Source organism: Macaca mulatta, chromosome 5, assembly GCF_049350105.2.
Source record: "Macaca mulatta isolate MMU2019108-1 chromosome 5, T2T-MMU8v2.0, whole genome shotgun sequence".
NCBI classification, from domain to species: domain Eukaryota; kingdom Metazoa; phylum Chordata; class Mammalia; order Primates; family Cercopithecidae; genus Macaca; species Macaca mulatta.
This window is the reverse complement of record NC_133410.1, coordinates 48,112,149-48,136,058: the sequence shown is the minus strand read 5'-3', so window position 1 is coordinate 48,136,058 and position 23,910 is coordinate 48,112,149. Positions and strand designations below refer to the sequence as shown.

At 34.6% G+C, this 23,910-nt stretch overlaps 1 protein-coding gene across 21 annotated transcripts in view; it reads left to right on the top strand.

Annotated features, from left to right (window-relative positions):
* Window positions 1-23,910, top strand: part of FRYL (FRY like transcription coactivator) — a 286,763-nt gene that overhangs the window by 154,116 nt on the left and 108,737 nt on the right. For 12 of the 21 annotated variants that reach the window (XR_013417845.1, XM_078003383.1, XM_078003377.1 and 9 more), the window contains 9 exons: window positions 7,267-7,346; window positions 8,032-8,112; window positions 10,507-10,675; window positions 11,272-11,364; window positions 13,714-13,812; window positions 14,985-15,086; window positions 18,252-18,296; window positions 21,132-21,235; window positions 21,434-21,542. Coding sequence is in view for 20 of the 21 variants with exons in the window: in XM_078003383.1 (XP_077859509.1) it covers window positions 7,267-7,346; window positions 8,032-8,112; window positions 10,507-10,675; window positions 11,272-11,364; window positions 13,714-13,812; window positions 14,985-15,086; window positions 18,252-18,296; window positions 21,132-21,235; window positions 21,434-21,542 (882 nt within the window). In the remaining variant the exon portion in view is untranslated. The remainder of the gene's footprint in view (window positions 1-7,266; window positions 7,347-8,031; window positions 8,113-10,506; window positions 10,676-11,271; window positions 11,365-13,713; window positions 13,813-14,984; window positions 15,087-18,251; window positions 18,297-21,131; window positions 21,236-21,433; window positions 21,543-23,910) is intronic. The other 9 variants (XM_078003390.1, XM_078003384.1, XM_078003386.1 and 6 more) reach the window with 1 other exon arrangement.

The following is a 23,910-nucleotide window of genomic DNA, read 5'->3' as shown; positions in this document are numbered from 1 at the left end:
CTTGTGTGCTAAATGTAGGTCATTTAAGTGGATTGGTAACCAGTATTTGTACTTTTTTGCTTAAACAGTATAGAGTTTCTTCCTCCAGCCAGAGAAATGGCAGACTCCCTACACTGGCATTCAGGAACCCCAGTGACCTGGCCCCATTGTGCCTTCCTCCTTCGTTCATTTCCCATGGCATCCTTTTCTTAGATGTCCGTCTCACTCCTCATCCTAAAGTTGCCCAATTGCACTGGCTTCGGAACTTCAATTCACAGGCAACCCTGTGGAGGCATTTTTCCTGTCTCTTCCCCCTCATCCTCCCTATCCTCTTCCCCTCCTTGTTGCCTTTGTAGCCCTCCTCCTCCTCTTTTAACACAGTACAGATAAGTCTTCATGTGGGGAAAAAAAATCTATAAACATAACACTTTTTTTTAGTAGCGGGACCCCATCTCTACAAAATATTTTTTAAAAAAATTATCCGAGTGTGGTGGTATGCGCCTATAGGCATAGCTACTCTGGAGGCTGAGGCAGGAGGATCACCTCAGCCTAGGGATTTGAGGTTATGGTGACGTATGATTGCACCACTGTACTCCAGCCTGGGCAATAGTGCAAGACCCTGTCTCTTAAAAAAAAAAAAAATTTTTTTTTTCTTTGGTGGACACATTGTTCACATTCACTGCACTGCACAAAATCATTTCTGACCCATGGTTGACATGGACTCAAAGTGAAAAAGAAATACAGTGGCCTTGATAGCTAACTTTGTCTTTGGATCTGTCACCATATTATTCCAACCTATAGCATCCTTTGTACTTACTTCTTCCCCTCTGTTACTATTATCCCCATACGCTAATTTAAATGCACTCATCGAAAAAATATATATGTTTATATGTATCTCACCAAGAACATAGATACACTTTATTCATCTGAAATCCAATATAGGGATTATTCCCCCTGGTAAAAGGCAAGTCTTTGTAGCTTCTCTAATAAAACTAGAGAAAATGACGTAAAAATCAATAGAGCTTTCTGAAACATCACCGCTGACTAACCCAATTTTCTTCTGTCAGAATAACGTGAGGTTTAATAGATCCGGAGAGTAAACAATGTAATATATCTAGAATTTAATAGGACTTTAACTTTTGCCACATATAATACACCTATATTAAAATGTGGTTCAGGATTATTGTGATGAGGCGCACAGTCTCCAGAGGATTGAACTGTTGATACATGGTTGTTTCAGTCTTGAGGAGTAAATATTCCTTATAGGTTAGACCTTGACCTCATGTACTAGAAATTATTTGTTTCTTGAATAATTTGTTTTGTCTCTAATAATCACACATTTGGATCTCTTCAAAATGTATGAAGGACTCTATATCCTTTGCACCAACTCATCATCGTAATAAACCCTGGGAGATGGCCATGGCAAGTACTATTAATATGCCAGCTCTCTTGCTTGCTTTGTAACTTGGGGCAAGTTACTATCCCTGACTCTCCCTTCCTCTATAAAAATGTATAATATCATTTTTGTAGAATCATAAGAATTAAATACAATAATGTCTGATGCATGAAAAGTCCTCAATACATATTATCTGTTATTTTCATTTTACGGGTGAAGAAATGTTCTTAATTGTAGTGATTTTCTGAAGATTATAAAGCAAATTCATTTATTTTACTCCAAATTTTCTCTCTTTAATGATAAAAATAAACTTAATTCTCATTGGTAAAATATGTGATACATTAGGTTGAAATGGTCAGTATTTTAAATTATTATTATACTTTAATAATATATTATTAAATATATTATTATATTTATAATAAAATAATAATATTTCTGGGGTACATGTGCAGAACATGCAGGTTTGTTACATAGGTATACACATGCCATGTTGGTTTGCTGCACCCATCAACCCGTCATCTACATTAGGTATTTCTCCTAATACTGTCCCTCCCCTAGCCCCCGACCCCCCAACAGGCCCCAGTGTGTGATGTTCCGCTCCCTGTGTCCATGTATTCTCATTGTTCAACTCCCATTTATGAATGAGAACATGCAGTGTTTGGTTTTCTGTTCTTGTGTTAGTTTGCTGAGAATGATGTTTTCCAGCTTTATCCATGTCCGTGCAAAGGACATGAACTCATCCTTTTTTTACGGCTGCAGAGTATTCCATGGTGTGTATGTGCCACATTTTCTTTCTCCAGTTTATCATTGATGGACATTTGGATTGGTTCCAAGTCTTTGCTATTGTGAATAGTGGAAATGGCCAGTATTTTATAAAATTGAATGAAAGTTTTTATTGTAACAAGTTAGACAAAGAGCTAATGTAAATATCATGAAATTAAGTAGTGGAATTCACCTTGGAAACAGAATTAATTCCAGATAATAGAGGACTAATTTTACTTTTCTAAAAAAGTCATTAGAATAAATTTGGGGTAGTGCCTAACTAAAAGTAGTATGTTAGAACTAAAAGTAGTATGTTAGTACCAAAGGACTTAGATCCATGATAAAAGCATGTTTAAACAGCAGTATCACATTTATAAAGTTTGAAGCAATACTCTTTTTAATATTGAATTTTAGTCATATGTTCATTCTTTCAAACAAACAAGAAGTTGAGAAACGTAGTTTGTGAGCCCTTTCAAGCTCTTGGTTTTATTCATACTATTTTGAAGTGTCAGAAGGTGGTGATCAATCTTCTATGTCTACAGAGTAGATTGTTTGCATTTTCAGACTTAATAGCATTTTAGATATTGATGAGCAGTCCCAAAGGTACACATGGGAGGGGATTTGTCATTCTGCTAATGTGTGATGTTGTTTACACTCCTTGGTGCTGAGAATTGGTCATTTAGCTAATGAATGGACTAGTCTAACTTCCCACTATCTTAAGCTCTTTTTTTTTGTTCTTTACTTTCATAATGTGATAAAAGCATTAAATTTTTGGCAGTGGTAGTGGAAATAGCCTTAGAATAAACCTGAATATTTGTTATTATAGTTTCTTTCTTTCTTTGTTTCTTTTTTGAGATGGAGTCTCACTCTGTCGCCCAGACTGGAGTGCAATGGTGTGATCTTGGCTCACTGCAACCTCTGCTTCCCTGATTCAAGCAGTTCTCTTGCCTCAACCTCCCGAGTAGCTGAGATTACGGGTGCGCGCCACTACACCTGGCTAATTTTTGTATTTTTAGAAGAGATAGGGTTTCACCATATTGGTCAGGCTGGTCTCGAACTCCTGACCTCAGGTGATCCGCCTGCCTCGGCCTCTCAAAGTGCTGGGATTACAGGCATGAGCCATCGCACCCAGCCTGTTACTATAGTTTCTACTAGATTTTCTTGCATGTTGAAGTTGAATTAGAGCTGCGTCTAAAATCACACCAGTGACAAGATCTTAGAAATTCTTGATACTCAAGATGGAGATACTACTCCGTGAAAGTAGAACTTTTTCTTTGTGAGCTGAAATGAGATTCTTTTCTCTTTCTTCTTAGGAGATTCAGTTTGAGAATTTTTTTTTGTGTGTGTGACACTGAAAATAAGAGAAGAAATAGGGACTTTCAGGATGTCTGTGTTCTGATAATGTTCATTCTTAAAGGAAAATTTTTAGAACTTATGTATTTTTTATCACACCTCGAACTCTGTCTCAGCAGAACTTATGTATTTTTAATTAAAATTAAAGATGAGATGTATTTCTTCTTTTACTTCTCTGTGTTTCTCTTTCTTTCCTGGCAGTAATATGATAAGACCAAAGTTTTCTTGCTCATTTGTTTTATTTATTCAAATGCCTTTTTTCTTTTTCTTTTTTTTTTGGATGGAGTCACTCTCTGTCGCCCATGCAGGAGTACAGTGGTGCAGTCTCGGCTCATTGCAACCTCCACCTCTTGGGTTTAAACGATTCTCCTGCCTCAGCCTTCTGAGTAGCTGTGATTACAGGCACGTGCTACCATACGCGGCTAATTTTTATATTTTTTAGTAGAGACAAGGTTTTGCCATGTTGGCCAGGCTGGTCTCGAACTCCTGACCTCAGGTGATCCACCCACCTCGACCTCCCAGAATGCTGAGATTACAGGTGTGAGCCACTGTGCCCAGCCTCAAATGCATTTTCATATATCAGGATCTAGGGACATAGTATATTCTAGAGAAGTACACAGCAACCTCTTAACTTCATTTCCCTCATCTGTTAAATAGGAGGTATACCTGTATCTTGTAAGACTGCTACAAGTGTTATAAACACAGAAAGTGTAGATGGTGGTAGTAGGGTGGCAATAAAGAACACATAGCATGGCTGAGTGTTGTCTTTGGCCGTCATTGTTAAACTTCAGTCATAACTGGAGCAAATATAGTAGTCTCCCTTTATTCTCAGGGAATATGTTCCAGCACTCCTAGTTGGTGCCTGAAATTATGGATAATATCAAACCCTGTATATACAGGTTGAGCATCCCTAATCTGAAATGTCCCAAAATCCAAAACTTTTTGAGCACCAATATGACACTGCAAGTGGAAAATTATACACCTCACCTCATGTGATGGGTTGCAGTCAAACACAGTCAAAACTTGGTTTCATGAACAAAATTATTTAACATATTTTATAAAATAACCTTCAAGCTATGTGTATAAATTGTATATGAAACAAACATATTTTGTGATTAGATTTGGGTCTTATCCCCAAGATAGCTCATTATGAATATGTAAATATTCCAAAATTTAAGAAAATCAGAAATCCAAAACCCTTCTGGTCCCAAGCATTTCAGATAGGGGATATTAAGCCTGTATTATGTTTCTTTGTGTACATACATACTCACAATAAAGTTGAAATCATAAACCAGGCACAGTAGAAGATTTACAACAATAACTAATAATAAAATAGAACAGTTATAACAATATACTATAATAAAAGTGTATGCATGTGGTAACACATACACACACACACACACACACACACACACATGCACACACAGTATTTTCAAACCATGGTTGACCTTGGGTAAGCCACAGAAAGCAAAACTGTAGATACAGAAGAACTACTGTATAGGGGAAGAAAAAACTTTTTGCTCTACCTTCTTAGATTTAGTGCCTGGGGCCCTACAAACTAAACTGACAAGAGAAGGATTACCAGGGTCAAAAGGTTTATTACGAATGCACATGGATGCCTCGTAGTAAATATGTGAAGATCCAAAAATTAATACACTTTTTTTTTTCAAAGATCCAGGTACAGACTGGAATATATACCATTTTAACAAAGAGTGATAAGTTGTAGAGTAGTGATAAGACAAAGGAAAAAGGTTTGGGCTTCTAGAAACAGTAAAATTGTGGGAAGGTAAATATATGCAGAAAACTAATGAAATGTAATAGTTATTTAGTAAGGATTGTAGAGGAAACTTTTCCTGATCTGCTCTTTCTCAATTGCCTTTAGCTCAAAATAATCTGCATGCCAAATTATATATTGTAGGGTGACATACCTGATCTCCTTCACTAGATTGCATGCTCCTTTGCAACAATATATACAAAACCTCACTTTTTTTTACGTTATCTCTACTATTTGGTATTTTCAGACTTAATTTTTTTCCCATCAATTAGGTATAAAATGATGTCTTGCAGATTTTCATTCTCCTTACGGTTAGTGAAATCAAGCACCTCTGTCAAAGCACAAAACCAGAAAATTAGAAAATATACTAAAAGTTATTTCACGTAAATATATACAAATATAGTTACTTCAAATTGTTTTATAGATGCATTGCAGCTCTAATAAAAATCCTAACAGTTTTTATGGAACTTGAAAAGGTGACTGTAAATGGAATATGGAAGAATAATGGCCAAGAATAGCCAAGCCATCTCTGAAGAAAAGGAGAGGACCTGCACTACTAGATATGAGAACTTATTATTAAACTCTAGTAATTAATAAGATGGTGTGGTTTTGGTATAGACACATACAAATTGATTGATAGAACATAATGGAGAGCTCAAAAATAGACCCACATAGTCAGGGCCTTCATATCTCTGTAAGTTCCACATCCATGGATTCAGCCAACCTTGGATCAAAAATATAAAAATGCCCCATAAATATATACACCTGGTAGGTACCCACAAAAAGTAAAAATTAAAACAATATATATAAATAAAAATAATAATACAATAATAAATAATGGAAAATACAGTATAACAACTACTTATGTAACATTTACATTGGGTTACATACTGTAAGTAATCTAGATAGAGATAATTTAAAGTGTATGGGAGGATGTACATAGGGTTATATGCAAATACTACACCATTTTATATCAGGAACTTGAACATCTGCAGATTTTGCTATCACGGGGGTCCTGGAACCAGTGCACCATGTATACTGAAGGATATGTAGAACTGTGTAGAACTAGAATATGTGTTAGCAATGACTTGTAAACTCTTTAACCCAGCAGTTCCTTCTTTCGGAGTCTTTCCCATGGAACTCTACAAGTATATAATGTTAAATGCACAAGATGTTTATTGTAGTACTACTTGAATATTGAAAATCTGGATTGAAATGTTCATTAATAGGGGGCTTCTCAAATTGTGATATATACATATTGAATATTATGTGGTTGTTAGAAAGTATAAGGAGGAGCTCTAAATACTGACATGGAAAGATACATTATTCGGTTAAGTAAAACTAAGGAATGCACGCATGCCTGTGTGTGAGGATGTGTAGGAAAAAGTCTGGAAGGATGTACATGAAGTTGTTAATAGTGATTATGTGTGTTGGAGGAGTAGGGCTTTTATTACTGGTTTAAATTTTTAAAATTTGTTTTACATAATAGGAACTAGCATATACTTTTTTTGAGTTGAAATGAGAATATTTAAATGTCAGGTTTTTAATAATAAGTCTATAAATAGTTTAAGATTGTTAGAAAAGATAGTGTCCCTTGTGGCCATTTTCATGATAGTTCAAAATTGGGCTATATGAAATGTAGGGCTGACTCATTACAAAGGTGCTTTTCTGTAAGTGTTACAGGGAGGTGTACGTATCTCTTTAGCTTTCTGACAGTAACTATTAAGCAGTAACAACTATTGCTTTTCCCACTGCATAGTCCATAGTTTAGTGATTTGTGATTATAAAACTAGTATTCTTAAATTTAGAACTTGTGAAATTTGATGAGTAACCAAATTCTTAGAGAAAATGAGATTCTCAGAAGAAAGATTGACAGATTAGTAATAATCCCATGAAAAGTAAGATTGATTATTGATTTAATTAGTTGAATTGATGAGAATACTCATGAAAAACCAATAACTTATTTAACTCTTACTTACTTGATAATGTTTTTAAATTCTAGATTCCTGTTCATCCTGTACCCGATCCCTTAGTTCATGAAGTTCTAAACTTAGCTTTTAAGCACTTTAAACATAAGGAAGGGTAAGTAAAATACTAACTTGGGATTGTTGCCTTTTTTTGCAATCCAGGTCTGAGCTATTTGAATTCTTATTGATGATTTGTTTTGAGAGTTCAAGGCAATTATTATCTTCCTTTTTTTTTTTCTTCTTTCTTGAGACAAGGTCTCACTTTCATCCAGCCTGGAGTGCAGAGATGAGATCATGGCTCACTACAGCCTTGACCTCCTGGGCTCAAGTGATCCTCCCAACTCAGCCTCCTGAGTAGCTGGGACTACAGGTGCATGCCACCACACTCAGCTAATTTTTGTATTTTTTGTAGAAACAGAGTTTTGCCATGTTGCCCAGACTGGACTTGAACTCCTGGGCTCCAAGCGATCGACCCAGCTTGGCCTCCCAAAGTGCTGGGATTATAGGTGTGAGCCACTGCACCCAGCCCCCATCTCTTTTAAATCTACAAAAAATGCTGATTAGAAAGATTTTGTAAAAATATTTCTTAGTACTATAGATTGGATATGTAAGAACCAGAAGGTTAAATATCATAGTAAAGTAAAATTGAAGGTAGAATACAACTAGTATTGCTTTTATCATATAAATGAATATTCAGAGAAAATTATGCAACACTCTGATATGAATTTTCAAATGTATTAGGAAAGAGAGGTTGTAGAAAAATTTAATGAAATGTTATGTTTGTTCTTTTATTATTTTAGATATTCAGGAACCAACACTGGGAATGTGCATATTATTGCGGATTTATATGCAGAGGTGATAGGGGTTCTTGCCCAATCAAAGTAAGTTTTATAAATCACCCATTTAGATTTTCTTTGCATTTTAGAATGCTTCATTACCAATGAATACAGTAGATACTGATAGTTCTAAATCCACCATTTTCATCATAGCACTAAGTCAGCCCCACCTTTTATTACTTTACTGCTCTGTTTCTCAGAAACTCTTTAATAGTCATATCTCAATTTCACCACTTGTTTTAATTTTATTTGGGGTTTTCTATAAATGTCTGAATCGAACAAATCAGAAATTGCCAACCATAGTTAGGACACTGTCTTTTTCCCTATTTTTAACAATTCTGTTAGAAGCTTTTTTTAGAGACTCTTTACAGAGCTAATAATTATTTTCCAGGTGAGAACTTTTATTCCTCAGATAGCAATGCAGTGTTTTCTAATCATATTTGTTTTAATGCTAAACAGAGTTTGAACTGGTAAAAGAGACACCAAAAAGGAAAGATGAAAGATACCAGATTACTCAGTTAAAAGTGTTATTCATTAGGAGTTATACACACTGAGTTGTACTGAGCCATCACTTTAGTAAACAGTAAAATATATTTGTCATTAGCAACTTGTGGTTGCTGTAACAATTATGGGAGATTTTGGATTTCCTTTGTTACTACTGGGAAATTTATAAGGAAAAAAGTATCAAATGGTATTTTCTTGGATGTGTTTTAAAGAGTCTTTGGCCCTGAAATCATCATATAACAAACAACCTTTCTAAATTCTAAGAAGGCAGGTAAAATTATTATTAATGTTTAAGTAGTTTGCATTTTAATATTAAGTGAAATATTTTATTTAGCATATTTTTAAATTTTTTAATATACTAGGAACCCTTGTATAGCCAATACTATAGAACTTAGAATATGGTTTGAGTATTTTAAGTAATTTAGAGATAGATGATAATTTTTTAATATCTTATGGTTTTAGTATTTCAAATGATTTAGACATCGACAGTATCATATTAATATCTCACATGTAATTAGATTGACACAAAAACATAGATATGAGCAGTGATGTATTTCTCTTTATGTCAGTTTGTTTATGTTATTTTTATTTTTGTCAAAACTGAGTTTCTATCTCAGGAATATAGACCAGAAATTCTAAATAATATATTAGCAAGTTGGATCCAGGAGACACTCCATCATGGCTAAGTTAACTCTAGATGGCAAGGATAGTAAGTCCAAACAGCCAGTAAATAAATGTATGAAATGGTACTCAGCCTCACCTGGCTAGTGGTAGGAGAAATGCCACTTTAGAGCAATGTTAAGGTGTTTTCTGCTCATGCGTGTAATAAGCATGGGAGAAAATGTGAAAGGATCCACTTTGAGTTAGGCTGATAGCACCTAAGGGGGCAGGTGGTGGGGTTGAGTGGGAGTGGGGAAGAGAAGGAGATAAAGGTTGGGGGTGTATTTGAATCTTGGTGTATGTGTTTTCTTGGTTTGTAGTGACTAATAATTTTTATAAGTAGTTTAACAAAAGGAAAAAATCCTTAGATTCTAATATTTCAATGGAAAGAGTTTATCCATTTTATAAAAATTTTCTTAATGAAGTGCTAAAGAATACAATCATGAAAAATGGTATCATAGTCTCCAAGATTAAAATCAAAATAGATGTTATATTTCAATCATGTATCCATATTTTGTTAATTTTTTTTGTTGTTGTTGTTCTTCTCACTGTAGTCAGTGACCATTGGAAAGCATGCTTTGAAGTTTTTTTAACTTTAAGAAACTGGCTTCCCCAAGTAACATTATCAATAAAATCTTTAGTTGTTTCATAATATATAGGGGGGAGGTGGATAATTAAGTATTATTGATTAATAAACTATTAGATGTCCTTTTCAAATGTAAGCTAAGAAAAGCTTACTAGCTTTAACAATTGTGATTTGAATCCAGGATGATACTCACATTTCAAAAGCCTTTTGCCAGTGTAGTGATGTATTGATTTTAAGTGATAATTAGTACTGTAGGATTGATTGGCTTATCTCTGTGAAAAACTTTATAGTCTTCAATATGCTCTCCATATAACTAATTGCAGATTTTATGTAAAAAGAGCCTTAAAAGTTGGAGACACTGATTTACATGGTGATGTTTTATGGGTGGATTTTTTGATTTTTTTTTGTGGTTATTAATTAAATGGTAATGGTGGTATATTGTTAATATAGGAATAACGAAATCCTATTATTTCTCCTTCAGGAACTTTTAATTTAATTTTAAAATAAATGAACAGCAAATTTATAGTAGCAATTTTTATTTTCCTCTGTGTGCCTTTCTGGCAATTGTAATGAAGGTAGAGAAAGGAGATGATATTTAGGTAGCATACCTTTTGATTTTTACCCTTAAATATCATGTGGAAATTAGTGTTTTTAATTCAAATCAAATGCTGTCTCCATGTATATTAAAGGTTTCAGGCTGTAAGGAAGAAGTTTGTGACAGAATTAAAAGAACTGCGACAAAAGGAACAAAGCCCACATGTGGTACAAAGTGTCATCAGCTTAATAATGGGAATGAAATTTTTTCGAGTAAAAATGTATCCTGTAGAAGATTTTGAAGCATCATTTCAATTTATGCAGGTGATATACCTTCTAAATGACACTAAATAGAGCAAGCCTACAGTTCTTGCTCTTCATGACTTTTTAAAAGAAACAAAATATACGTAAATGAATGGCATCAATTTTAGTCTCATTCCATGTGTTAAGTTGTCATAAGTGTAAATTATTTTTTTTGTTTGTTTTTCCTTGAGACAGAGTCTCACTCTGTCACTCAGGCTGGGGTGCAGTGGCATGATCTCGGCTTACTGCAGCCTCCACCTTCCTGATTGAAGCGATTCTCCTGCCTCAGCCTCCCAAGTAGTTGGGATTACAGGTGCCTGCCACCAGGCCTGGCTAATTTTTTTTTTTTTTTTTAAATAGAGATGGGATTTCACCACACTGGCCAGGCTGGTCTCAAACTCCTGACCTCAGGTAATCTGCCCGCCTCAGCCTCCCAAAGTGCTGGGATTACAGGTTTGAGCCACCACGCCTGGCAAACTTTGTTTTTTGACTTGAAGATGCATTGACCTTAGTTTTTTGGTAAAATGGTAGAGTGTTCACAAAATTATTGTGATATTACAAATTCTTTAACCTTTCCTCTTTTGTTAATCTAAGTATATACCCTCTTTCCCTTTAAGGAATGTGCTCAGTATTTCTTAGAAGTGAAAGATAAAGACATAAAACATGCACTTGCTGGTTTATTTGTGGAGATTCTTATCCCTGTAGCTGCTGTAAGTATGTTTTTTTATTTTCGTACAATTTGTATGTTATACAAGAACCTTATCAACCTCATACTTTCATTTTTTTCCTAAAAATACTTACATGACAGTAAGCTATGGCCATGGGAGGACTCATCTCATTTGCTTCCTGTTGCTCAGAGGTCTCTTCCTTTTGTTGATCATACAGTGTTTTAGATATCATTTCATGTATTTTGTTTTTTTGGTTGTTTCAGATGGTAGGGGAAATCCAGCTCCCTTCACTCCATCTTGGCTGGAAATGGAAATTAATTACATTAGTTTTGTTCAGATTTTATTCTAGTTAAAATCTCAAAAAATGAAGAAATGTATTACATATTGAAAAATTGAACTGTTTTGGCTTTCACTTTTAAACATTGAATTCACTGACTTGTGACCTATGGACTTATATGAATTGGTTTATAGTATTCAGATCCTGCCTTTAAAGCATGTTTAGAAAAGGTGAACAGAGAATTGTTTTAAAAGTTAAGAATTTAAAATATTAATGGGAGTGACTGACATGTTTTTTTAAAACTTGTTTTGCATTGAAGATTTTAAAAAATGGTGACACACAAAACTCATAAGTTAACGGTTTACAAGTGGTTTATTTGAGTTACACAGCTCCCGTTTCCTCCCACCCAGTTTTTAGCCATATGAATTGGGCTCATTTTATAAAAAAGAAAACAGGCTATCATGTATAAGTCATGTCAGTTTTAGTCTTTTATTAGATATGCACTTTGATTTCTTTTCCTGTAAGTTGTTTGAATTACTGCTTATTCCTTCCAAATGATCATTTGCACTTCCTCCTTTGTTTGATCATCCTTTTTTTTTTCTCCCAGATGGCTGAGATTAGGTTTTAGTTTTTAAGGCAGTTCATCAAAAGGAGCAGGTTATAGGAAGAGAGGCTCTTGACAATGGTCCATTATCTTCATGTTGCCTGATTCTTTTATATCATATTTGCTTTTGTGTCCAGGTTTATTAGCCTGCTAGGGCAGCCGTAATAAAGTACTACAAACTGGATAGCTTAACAACAGAAATGTATATTGTCTCATATTTATGGAGGCTAGCATGTGAAATCAAAGTGCCAGCAGGTTGGTTCCTTCTAAGGGCTGTGAGGAAGAACCTGCTCCATGCCCCTCGCTTAGCCTCTCGTGTGTACTGAAAATCTTTTGTGTTTCTTGGCTTGTAGAAGCATGGTTCTGCTCCCTGCCTTCATTGTCACATGGCATTCTCCTTGAGTGTATGTCTCTGTTCAAATTTCCCCTTTTTAAAAGGACACCAGTTATGTGGATTAGGGTCTTCCCGATCCTAACTTAATTAATGTGATCTGCAATGACTTATTTCCTAATGAAGTCACCTTCTGATGTGTGTGGGGTTAGGACTTCAACATGAATTTTGGGGGATATGATTCAACCCATAATACTAGGCCTCTGCACATACAGCTCCTGCCTGGAACATTCATGCCTCTCTGGTAACCTCCCTCCCCTCTTTCTCTAGCTGGCTTCTCTTTCTTTACTTATTTATGTATTGAGTGCATTCTGTTTGTCAGGTCTTCATCTATGCACAAGGGAACACAACAATGAATATGATAGGAAAGACTCCCTAGTACCGTATATTGCAGGAATAGAAAATAAACTAGTGTATAAAATAGGTAGTATGTCAGATTGTGGAGAGTAATGTGAAGAAATATAAACAGGGTAGGGGGCATAGGATTGCCAAAGGGGTGAGGGAGTTGAAATTTTAAAAAGAGTATGATTAGGAAAGACTACCACCTCAAAAGAGTTGGTAGCAATTGAGCAAAAACTAAAGGAATGAGACAGTAAGACTTCCTGTGTCTGTGGGAGGAGCTTCTCGGGCAGCAGGCCCCAGCATAGACATCCTAAGGCAAGAAATGCTTTGTTGCGTTTTAGGAACAGCAAGGAAGCTCCTAAAGCTGGGTCCCCATGCACATGGGCAGAGGGTGGGAGATAAGGCCAGCAAGGTTAAATGGGAGGCTTTAGCAGTATTTCTGGTAAGAGATGTTGGATGCAGCTTAGATGTTACTTCCTTGTTGAGTTTTTCCATAGGGGCCCCTTTTGAGTGCTCCAGGAGCGCAGAGAATTTGCCCTCAGTGGACCTGTTATACTGTGTCCTCTTAGCTTGTATTCCCACTTTGTGCACTCAGGGCTGGGACCAGGTTTATCTTATGTACTTACCATTTGGTCACTTGGCACATTGTAATACTTTAGTGAGAGTCTCAGTGAATTATTAACCAATTTCAAACCTTACAGAAAGTTCTTGTAATCTTTGTATAGTTTAATCTAACGTCTGTAATCATTTTCTTTGTTTGCATTATCTTTTTACTAGACTGTTAAAAATGAAGTGAATGTTCCCTGTTTGAAAAATTTTGTGGAGATGCTTTATCAGACTACTTTTGAACTGAGCTCAAGAAAGAAGCATTCATTGGTATTAAGAAACATTTCAAACCTTTTCATATTTAATTGGGATTTTTATAATTGATTTATGAATTCAGTGGAGATTAAAGAGAATGGTAAAATCTGAAATTATAAAATCCCTGAAGTGCAATACAAGGGCAAGTTTTACATACATATTTTTTGCATTGCTCTATTTAAATGTTCTGTTCTGAATTTTACTAGCTCTGCGTTTGTTGAGTTGTTCAGACTTCCTTCTAGGTAGTCATGCATTGCTTAATAATAGAAATATGTTCTAAGAAATGTGTCGTTAGGCTATTTCATTGTGCAAACATCGTTAAATGTACTTACACAAACCTAAATAGTATAGCCTACTACACACCTAAGTTATATGGTATAGCCTATTGCTCCCAGGCTGCAAACCTGTACAGCATGTTACTGTACTGATTATTGTGGGCAGTTGTAACAGAATAATATTTGTGTATCTAAACACAGCGAAGGTACAGTAAAAATATGTTGTAACCTCAGGGGATCACTGTCATAAAGTGATTTTAGCAGCTGTTTTCTGTCTGTTTACATCTTTTCTATTCAGAGAGTAAAGGCATTTTTTTCTACCTGTCTGTTTCACATAACTTTTATGTAGCTTGGAGAAGGTTAGGAGAATTGGTCAAATATTTGACCATCTAAACTAGAGATACAGTAATAGTAAACATGGATTGTGCCAGGCATTGAACTAAGTACTTTGTACTTTTTTTGTCTTACTTTAAGCTTCACAACCCTGTAAAATATTTGTGATTATTGTCCTTCACTTTATGTGTTTGGAAAGTGAGGCTTAGAGTACTTAATGTAGCCATCGGGAAGTTACATATTTGACAAACAGAAAGCTAAACCTTTAATGCTGTCTGTTATCTGATCCCAGGGACTAGTCATAACCACAAAATGGATGAGGGACTAATGGGTTGAGGGAGAACTAATAGCATGTTCTAACTCAGAGAGGTATGCTCAGTCAAGGAATTTTCCTCAGAAAATTTACCCTTTATCTTTCTGTGTTAGATTATTCTATGAGATTATATTTCTTATTACAAATTGGAAAACTGCTTAAAAGATTTGTTTCCTTGCTTATGAGAATAAATGAAATATAAAATTTAAAAGTCCAGTGCTTTTCGATGAAAAATGTTAATTCTGTCTTTTCCCTGTCTCCTATAGGCTTTATATCCGCTAATTACCTGCCTTTTATGTGTCAGTCAGAAACAATTTTTTTTAAATAACTGGCATATTTTCCTACAGAACTGTTTGTCACATTTAAAGGTAAGATGTAATCACACTTCTGATGTGTAAATACTGACTGGTATATTTTGTTTATGCAATAAATTGGTTATAAACAGTGCATAATGAAACTTTTGTTACTATTGGTATACTTGAATAGTAACACTTTGCCACATTCCTTTTCTTATACATACTTTATTTCTTCTGTAGGGAATCGTGTATAGATATGAGTAAACTTTTGATTGAAAATTTAGTTTGTCCTAATGAATGCAAAATTGTACATTTTTTAGTGATATTTATCTTAAATCTAGGAATATTTGTTAATTCTTTTAGAATTATAGAGTATTAATCTCACAAAACCTTCTAGATACTTATTTTGTCTTTTGAGAAAATCAGTAATGTTGGTTTAAGTCTGAGCGATATGAGAAAAAGCTTTGATAATATCAGTAAATTCACATTTAAATATGCCCAGCCATATCTAAAAGTTGGTACTGGATCCGCACAGATGTAAAAGCTCCTGAAATGATTCTGACTTGAATGAAAGGGTACTTGTCACTAACATTATTTGGCACATCCATATTCAGCCTTTCTTAGTCCTGAAAACAAAACTGTGAGAGATAGAAGGATCATTTTCTTCCCAGGATGCTCTGCTGGCAGGATCCTCTTTTCTTCTCTGGGTAGGAACACAATTCTGACAAAGTGTGGGAATATTCTTCAGCTGCATGTCGTGTGAATGCTTGATTTGAATATTCTTTTGATATATACTTAGATGAGCCTATTTGAGTATTTGCTTGCAAGTTATAGAAATATTGCAGACATGACATTCCATTTCCTGGCATTCCTCTAAGTTAGATTTGAGACTGAAAACCTTATACTTTGAAGATAACGGAACCAAGGCAGATAGAGTAAGTGATTTGTCTCTGGCTATGCAGCTTGTTGTGCTATTGTAGAAATAGGACTGGCTCTTCTTTCATACTTCAGGAATGATCCACTGGATGTTATCCTGTACGTCTTTTTCATGATTTTATGTATCATTTTCAAAACTGCCTCAGTTTCTTAGGTATATGGGATATATGCTACTTTGAGAAATGTTTTTGTCTATTTTCCTTCTAGATAAACATTGATATTACTCATGTTTGGATGAGAATTTATATACCTTCTTTGACTATTTATGAAAATTTCCAGGGCCAAATCAAATTGATTAAAAACTCTTTATGTCATGCAACCAGGAAATAAATTTTATTTAATTAATTACATTATACTTGTTTCTGTTCTTAGTTTTGGTAATTTGTACAGGTATAGGGACTAAAAGAGAATTGATCATTTTTCTGAATAGTATGATTTTTCATACATTCATTAAAATATTTTTAAGATACACATTAAAATGTTTCTGGAAGACTGCTTTGTTTCATGACAGTTCATACTTTTCTGTTGCTTGTTGGAATTTTTATATATATACGTTTCACCTAACATATTTGCAATACTTCACAGTACCTTAACTTTTTTTGTCTTAAGGCTTTCATTTAAATGCTCTGTTTTCTTTGAACCCTTACCTCCTGTTAAATATTTCTGGCATATTGTTCATTTTCATTAATGGCTATGTCAATCTGCCAGGCTAAAGGAGATAAGAACCACTTAGCATGAGGATTTGAATATAATTGTCTTGGCCATTAACCCTTAACTTACATTAAGGCTCTATTCAGCAGAAATTTTATGAATTGGCTCATGTTTATTAAGTCTTAGATAATGTGGCTGCTCTGCGTAGTTGAGGTAAGGAGTTGAGCCTTGAAGGAAAAGCTATGCTAGTTATCTGTTGTAACAGTTATTTATTTTATGTATAGGGAAAATTGATCCAAGATAAAGGCGTTACCTAAATTATTTTGAGATCCATTTAATCTCTTGATACTAAAAGCCTAAAACAATTTCCTTTTATTAGATCTATACCTTTTTTTTTTTTTTTTCTTTTTGAGATGAAGTCTCACTCTGTTACCCAGGCAGTAGTGCAGTGGCATAATCTCGGCTCACTGCAACCTTCACCTCCTGGACTCAATTAATTCTCCTGCCTCACCCTGCTGAGTAGCTGGGATTACAGGCGTCTGCCACCACCCCCTGCTGATTTTTGTATTTTTAGTAGAGATGAGATTTCACCATATTGGCCAGGCTGGTCTCAAACTCCTGACCTCAAGTTATCCCCCTGCCTCAGCCTCCCAAAGTGCTAGGATTACAGGTGTGAACCACTGTGCCCAGCCTAGACCAATACTTCTTATGACTGGTTTTTATTACTTTTTAGGATGCTGCATCCTCTAAGTACAGAATCTCATTTGATTTTTACTGTACATGAGGCTGAAAGAAGACAAACAAGTAACCCATGTTTCGGGAGCCAGCATGGATTTGTGTCCATATTCACATAGTTCCATAGCTCTTGCTCTTCTGGTCCACCATGTTACTTCTGAATGTAGTATAAGGAATGTTGTTGGATATAAGCACTGAATATTTTAAGAAAACATGTTAGCAATAATTTGAGGATATTAAAAAGGCATTATTCTCTAGAATCATAAGAATAAATATGATGAAGTTCAAGACACCTTATGATATTACACAGTTTTAAAAAATTATCATACCAGGTTTTAAAGTTGATGACCATGAAAAATGAGCTTTATCCCTATATGCCCATAAATAGCTTGTGACACAGTGTCAACATTATTTTCACTGAAAAGTTAAATCTTTAATTTTTGTCCCAAGCAGAATTTGGTAGTCTCCCATTCCCATATCTATATCAATTTAGGTGCTTGTGTGAAAAGTGATTGTTTAAAGTTTCTGGAGAATTATTAAGAGAGATAGGTAAATAATAAGAGTAGATATCATAGGAAAATAATTTGGAGTTTTTTTCAACAATCTATACTTATTTTCATTTAAAAATTTAAAGTTGTTTGAACTGAAATACAGTGCTTTAAGAAAAATTCTAAGAAAAATTAGGGAGTTAAAACTTTGTTTTCTCTTAGTTGGAATATTATAGGTGTATCTCACATGATGCCCAAATCGTGAAATTTTTTTTACTTAGTGTTTTTGGCCACTGTCTTGGACATTTCAAATTTCTTCTAAATAGAGACCTTGGTGAAGAGCTATCTTGTTTTGTGCTTATTTTCATCTAACATGCATGTGCTGCATCTCATGTTTATGTTTGCTGTCTCACATTGCTTTATTTAGATGCCATCTAACAACAGTATCAGAAAACAAATAGAAACACTCCAGGTGAGTTGTGTAAACATTACAAAGTAAAATACTGCTTTATTTCCTTTAAGCGTGGCATTTGTTTTTCCTTTTCCCATCGTTGCATTGCATGTCTAATGTATTTATTCCAACCTGCTTCTAATATTTTAAGAGAAGAGTAGCACACAGCAGAAATATTCTTCAGAGGGTTTAATATCAGTGTAGCCTCAAGAAGTTGAATTTAAGAAATAGAACTGATACTGAATGCTGATTCTTCACCAAAATTCCTAATTTTAAAATATTCTATTTAACAAACATTTTCTAGCTGCTATAAATGAAAATGTTTTAAAAATTTCCAGTGAAATTAAGGGATAGTAGCTCAGATTTTTGAATGTAGTTTGTTGTTGTTTTTATTTTTAATTTTTGTGGGTACATAGTAGGTATTTATATTTATGGAATACATGAGATGTTTTGATACAGGCATGCAATGTGAAGTAAGCACATCATGGAGAATGGGTATTCATCCCCTCGCGCATTTATCCTTTGTGTTACAAACCAAGTATACTCTTTAAGTTAATGGAATACAATATTGACAAATTAATTTTTAAAACTTTATCCTATTGATTTGGGGTTTTTTTTGTTTGTTTGTTTTAATTTTTTCAGAGAGAGAGGCTTACTAACCCAGGCTACACTCCCAACTCCTGGGTTCAAGCTGAGACTACAGGCTTGCACCACCATGTGTGGCTTTACTGGTTTGGGTTTTAAACAAATCATTTTTTTAGTTCACAGTAGAAAAAAAGGAAGAAACATTAAAATGATGGTGGTCAAAGACTATATATTACTGACATACCAAAATTTTGTTTTATATTAAGTTCATTAGATTTTTATTTGTATAATTATTCAAATTAGATTGAATATCTTTGTTTAAAGCTCAGATAAATTTAGGATGATTTTATTATTCAGACATATAGCAGCATTGTAGCAGCTGAAAAAATAATAATTGATTTTTATCACTTCTCACCTTGCTGTTTTATCATTGTGTGAATGCCAGCTTTGTTTGAAAATCAAGTTTTTTCATGCCAGAGACCTCATCACTTAAGATAATCCAAATACTTTTATATTTAATAATTCATATGGTAACAGTTTTTATGTAGAATAGGACTTAAATATTTTTAATGTATTATTTTTAATAATATTTTGAAATTACAGTTTAACAGTATGAAAGTGTTATGTCATGTGTACCTAAAAACTAATGGGACTTATTTAAGACTTTATTTTTTTAGAGCAGTTTTAGGTTCACAGAAAAATTGAGAGGAGGGTACCGAGATTTCCCGTGGGTAAATTTCCCTACCCACCTCATACCTAGCTTCCCCCATAAGCAGCATCCCCCTTCAGAGTGATACATTTGTTAAAACTGGTAAACATACATTGACACATCTTTATCACACAAAGCCCACAGCTTACATTAGAGTTTGCTCTTGGTGTGTTGTACATTTATGGGTTTGGACAAATGTATAATGACATGTATCTACCATTATAGTATCATGCAGCGTATTTTCGCTGCCCTAAAAATCCTTCATGCTCTGCCTATTCATTTCTCTCTACCTTCCTAACTCCTGGCTGAACTATTTTGACATGTGATATCTTAGATTTAAATGATAGAAAAGAAAATTATGTTTTCTTAAAGACATTACTACAGAATGCTTGGTTGTTATATTTGTAGTATACATTATATGTTACTTTAGTTACATTAGTAGCAAACATAATTGGAAATTACTGGGGGAGTATATTGGAAATTTGGGATCATTATGGATCTGGCAGTGGAGAGAGGGATTGATACTGAGAGTCTAATCAGCACAGTAACTGATTCTCCATTTTTAATTATGTCAAATCTTTATCCAAATAGATGTGAAAATCTAAAATGTAAATTCACAACAATTAGTACATCTAAAACTAATCAATGGATGTATAGTTTCTCTGTGACAAAAGGAGATTATTAGCTACATTTCAAAATTTACAATTAAATCTCATTGCTTTATTGGTCATTTGAGGACTTTATTTCTTACAACAGCTAGAATGAAGAAAGAGTTCGCTGATCAAATTGTAATTGAAATGGAATGACTGATTCTAAATAATAATAATTTAAATAATGTCCTCATTCTAAATAAAAATTATAACACTTAATAGTCAATGAACGTTTAATACATGCCAGGTACTCTTCCAAGTGCTTTACAGATACTAACTTTACCTCTGAGGTAGGTACCCTATTTTCTCCATTTTAGAGATGAGGAAATTGTGACTCCGAATAATATAACAATGCCCAAGGATGGAGCTTGGATTTAGTCCCTGTTTTTCCCAGTTTTAGAGTTCGTGCTCTTAACTCACTATTCACTCGTAAGGATATACACTTCATAATATTCTGCATTATTTCGTAAATGCAAATGACTATAATACCATTTGGTGTTCCAAATTTTAACTGTATATGGGCTACAAATGAATTATGCCAAAAATGAATGATCCTTTTTCAGTCGTTATGTCAGTATTGGAGTGTGAACTGTTTATCATCAAGTAAGTTTGTGTGTATAATTTTAGAATTCTTAGAAATACTACTATAATTTTATTTACTAAGTAAAATTTAGTAAATAAAATTTTAGTATTTTCTTTTGAAAGTATAAGAAATGACTCAATTTCCACATTTATGGTTACTTTCGAGCCATATACTTACCCTGTGCCAAATACGTACCTGTGTATTTAAACCTATTTTAGACTGAATACAAAAAAGATGGGCTTTTAGTTGTTGGCAGAGAATATGTTTACTCTTAAGTGATTGCAAATATTTTAATAAATTTATTTTTATTCTCTTTTGTTTTCAAACAGAATAAAGATCCTAAAATGTCTCGAGTTGCACTGGAATCTTTGTATAGATTATTGTGGGTTTATGTAATTAGAATAAAATGTGAAAGCAACACTGTAACTCAAAGGTGAGCATCTTTGCTTTAAAGTGCATTAAAAATAAATTCTTGTTTTTAAAAAAACACACTATTGGGAATTTTAGTAAACATTATACTTTGTGGGTGAAATATGAATTCTGTCAATATATTATGAAGAATAGGAAGAACTTTTTGCTAATATGCTGTTGATGTCGTGATCTCATTATGACTAGATCTTTTTCCCTGTAGTCGTCTTATGAGCATAGTGTCAGCACTTTTTCCAAAAGGCTCACGAAGTGTGGTTCCTCGTGACACACCTCTCAACATATTTGTGAAGATTATTCAGTTCATTGCTCAGGTGAGTGCTTCACCTCATAGTATGTATGTATGTAAATTGTTAGAGTAATCTATTGTAATCACTTGGAGCTTTGAAATTTTTTGTGCATCTAAAAACATAACACAACATTGAATAAGTTTATTTCATTAATCTACACACTTGTAGATAGAAAGAAAACCCACAAGTGGAAGCACTTTTTTTTTTCTTTTATTATTATCCTTTAAGTTCTAGGGTACATGTGCACAACGTGCAGGTTTGTTACGTATACATGTGCCATGTTGGTGTGCCGCACCCACCAACTCGTCATTTACATCAGGTATAACTCCCAATGCCATCCCTCCCCCCTCCCCCCCTCCCCATAATAGGCCCTGGTGTGTGATGTTCCCCTTCCCATGTCTAAGTGATCTCATTGTTCAGTTCCCACCTATGAGTGAGAACATGCGGTGTTTGGTTTTCTGTTCTTGTGAAAGTTTGCTGAGAATGATGGTTTCCAGCTGCATCCATGTCCCTACAAAGGACACGAACTCATCCTTTTTTATGGCTGCATAGTATTCCATGGTGTATATATGCCACATTTTCTTAATCCAGTCTGTCACTGATGGACATTTGGGTTGATTCCAAGTCTTTGCTATTGTGAATAGTGTCGCAATAAACATATGTGTGCATGTGTCTTTATAGCAGCATGATTTATAATCCTTTGGGTATATACCCAGTAATGGGATGGCTGGGTCGTATGGTTTTTCTAGTTCTAGATCCTTAAGGAATCGCCATACTGTTTTCCATAATGGTTGAACTAGTTTACAATCCCACCAACAGTGTAAAAGTGTTCCTATTTCTCCACATCCTCTCCAGCACCTGTTGTTTCCTGACTTTTTAATGATCGCCATTCTAACTGGTGTGAGATGGTATCTCATTGTGGTTTTGATTTGCATTTCTCTGATGGCCAGTGACGATGAGCATTTTTTCATGTGTCTGTTGGCTGTATGAATGTCTTCTTTTGAGAAATGTCTGTTCATATCCTTTGCCCACTTTTTGATGGGGTTGTTCGTTTTTTTCTTGTAAATTTGTTTGAGTTCTTTGTAGGTTCTGGATATTAGCCCTTTGTCAGATGAGTAGATTGCAAAAATTTTCTCCCATTCTGTAGGTTGCCTGTTCACTCTGATGGTAGTTTCTTTTGCTGTGCAGAAGCTCTTTAGTTTAATGAGATCCCATTTGTCAATTTTGGCTTTTGCTGCCATTGCTTTTGGTGTTTTAGACATGAAGTCCTTGCCCATGCCTATGTCCTGAATGGTATTACCTAGGTTTTCTTCTAGGGATTTTATGGTTTTAGGTCTAACATTTAAGTCACCAATCCATCTTGAATTAATTTTCATATAAGGAGTAAGGAAAGGATCCAGTTTCAACTTTCTACTTATGGCTAGCCAAATTTCCCAGCACCATTTATTAAATAGGGAATCCTTTCCCCATTTCTTGTTTCTCTCAGGTTTGTCAAAGATCAGATGGCTGTAGATCTGTGGTATTATTTCTTAGGGCTCTGTTCTGTTCCATTGGTCTATATCTCTGTTTTGATACCAGTACCATGCTATTTTGGTTACTGTAGCCTTATAGTATAGTTTGAAGTCAGGTAGCATGATGCCTCCAGCTTTGTGCTTTTGACTTAGGTTTCTCTTGGCAATGCAGGCTCTTTTTTGGTTCCATATGAACTTTAAAGCAGATTTTTCCAATTCTGTAAAGAAAGTAATTGGTAGCTTAATGGGGATGGCATTGAATCTATAAATAACCTTGGGCAGTATGGCCATTTTCACGATATTGATTCTTCCTATCCATGAGCATGGTATGTTCTTCCATTTGTTTGTGTCCTCTTTGATTTCACTGAGCAGTGGTTTGTAGTTCTCCTTGAAGAGGTCCTTTACATCCCTTGTAAGTTGGATTCCTAGGTATTTTATTCTGTTTGAAGCAATTGTGAATGGAAGTTCATTCATGATTTGGCTCTGTGTTTGTCTGTTACTGGTGTATAAGAATGCTTGTGATTTTTGCACATTAATTTTGTATCCTGAGACTTTGCTGAAGTTGCTTATCAGCTTAAGGAGATTTTGGGCTGAGACAATGGGGTTTTCTAAATATACAGTCATGTCATCTGCAAACAGGGACAATTTGACTTCTTTTCCTAACTGAATACCCTTGATTTCGTTCTCTTGCCTGATTGCCCTAGCCAGAACTTCCAACACTATGTTGAATAGGAATGGTGAGAGACAGCATCCCTGTCTTGTGCCAGTTTTCAAAGGGAATTTTTCCAGTTTTTGCCCATTCAGTATGATATTGGCTGTGGGTTTGTCATAAATAGCTCTTACTATTTTGAGATGCATTCCATCAATAGTGAATTTGTTGA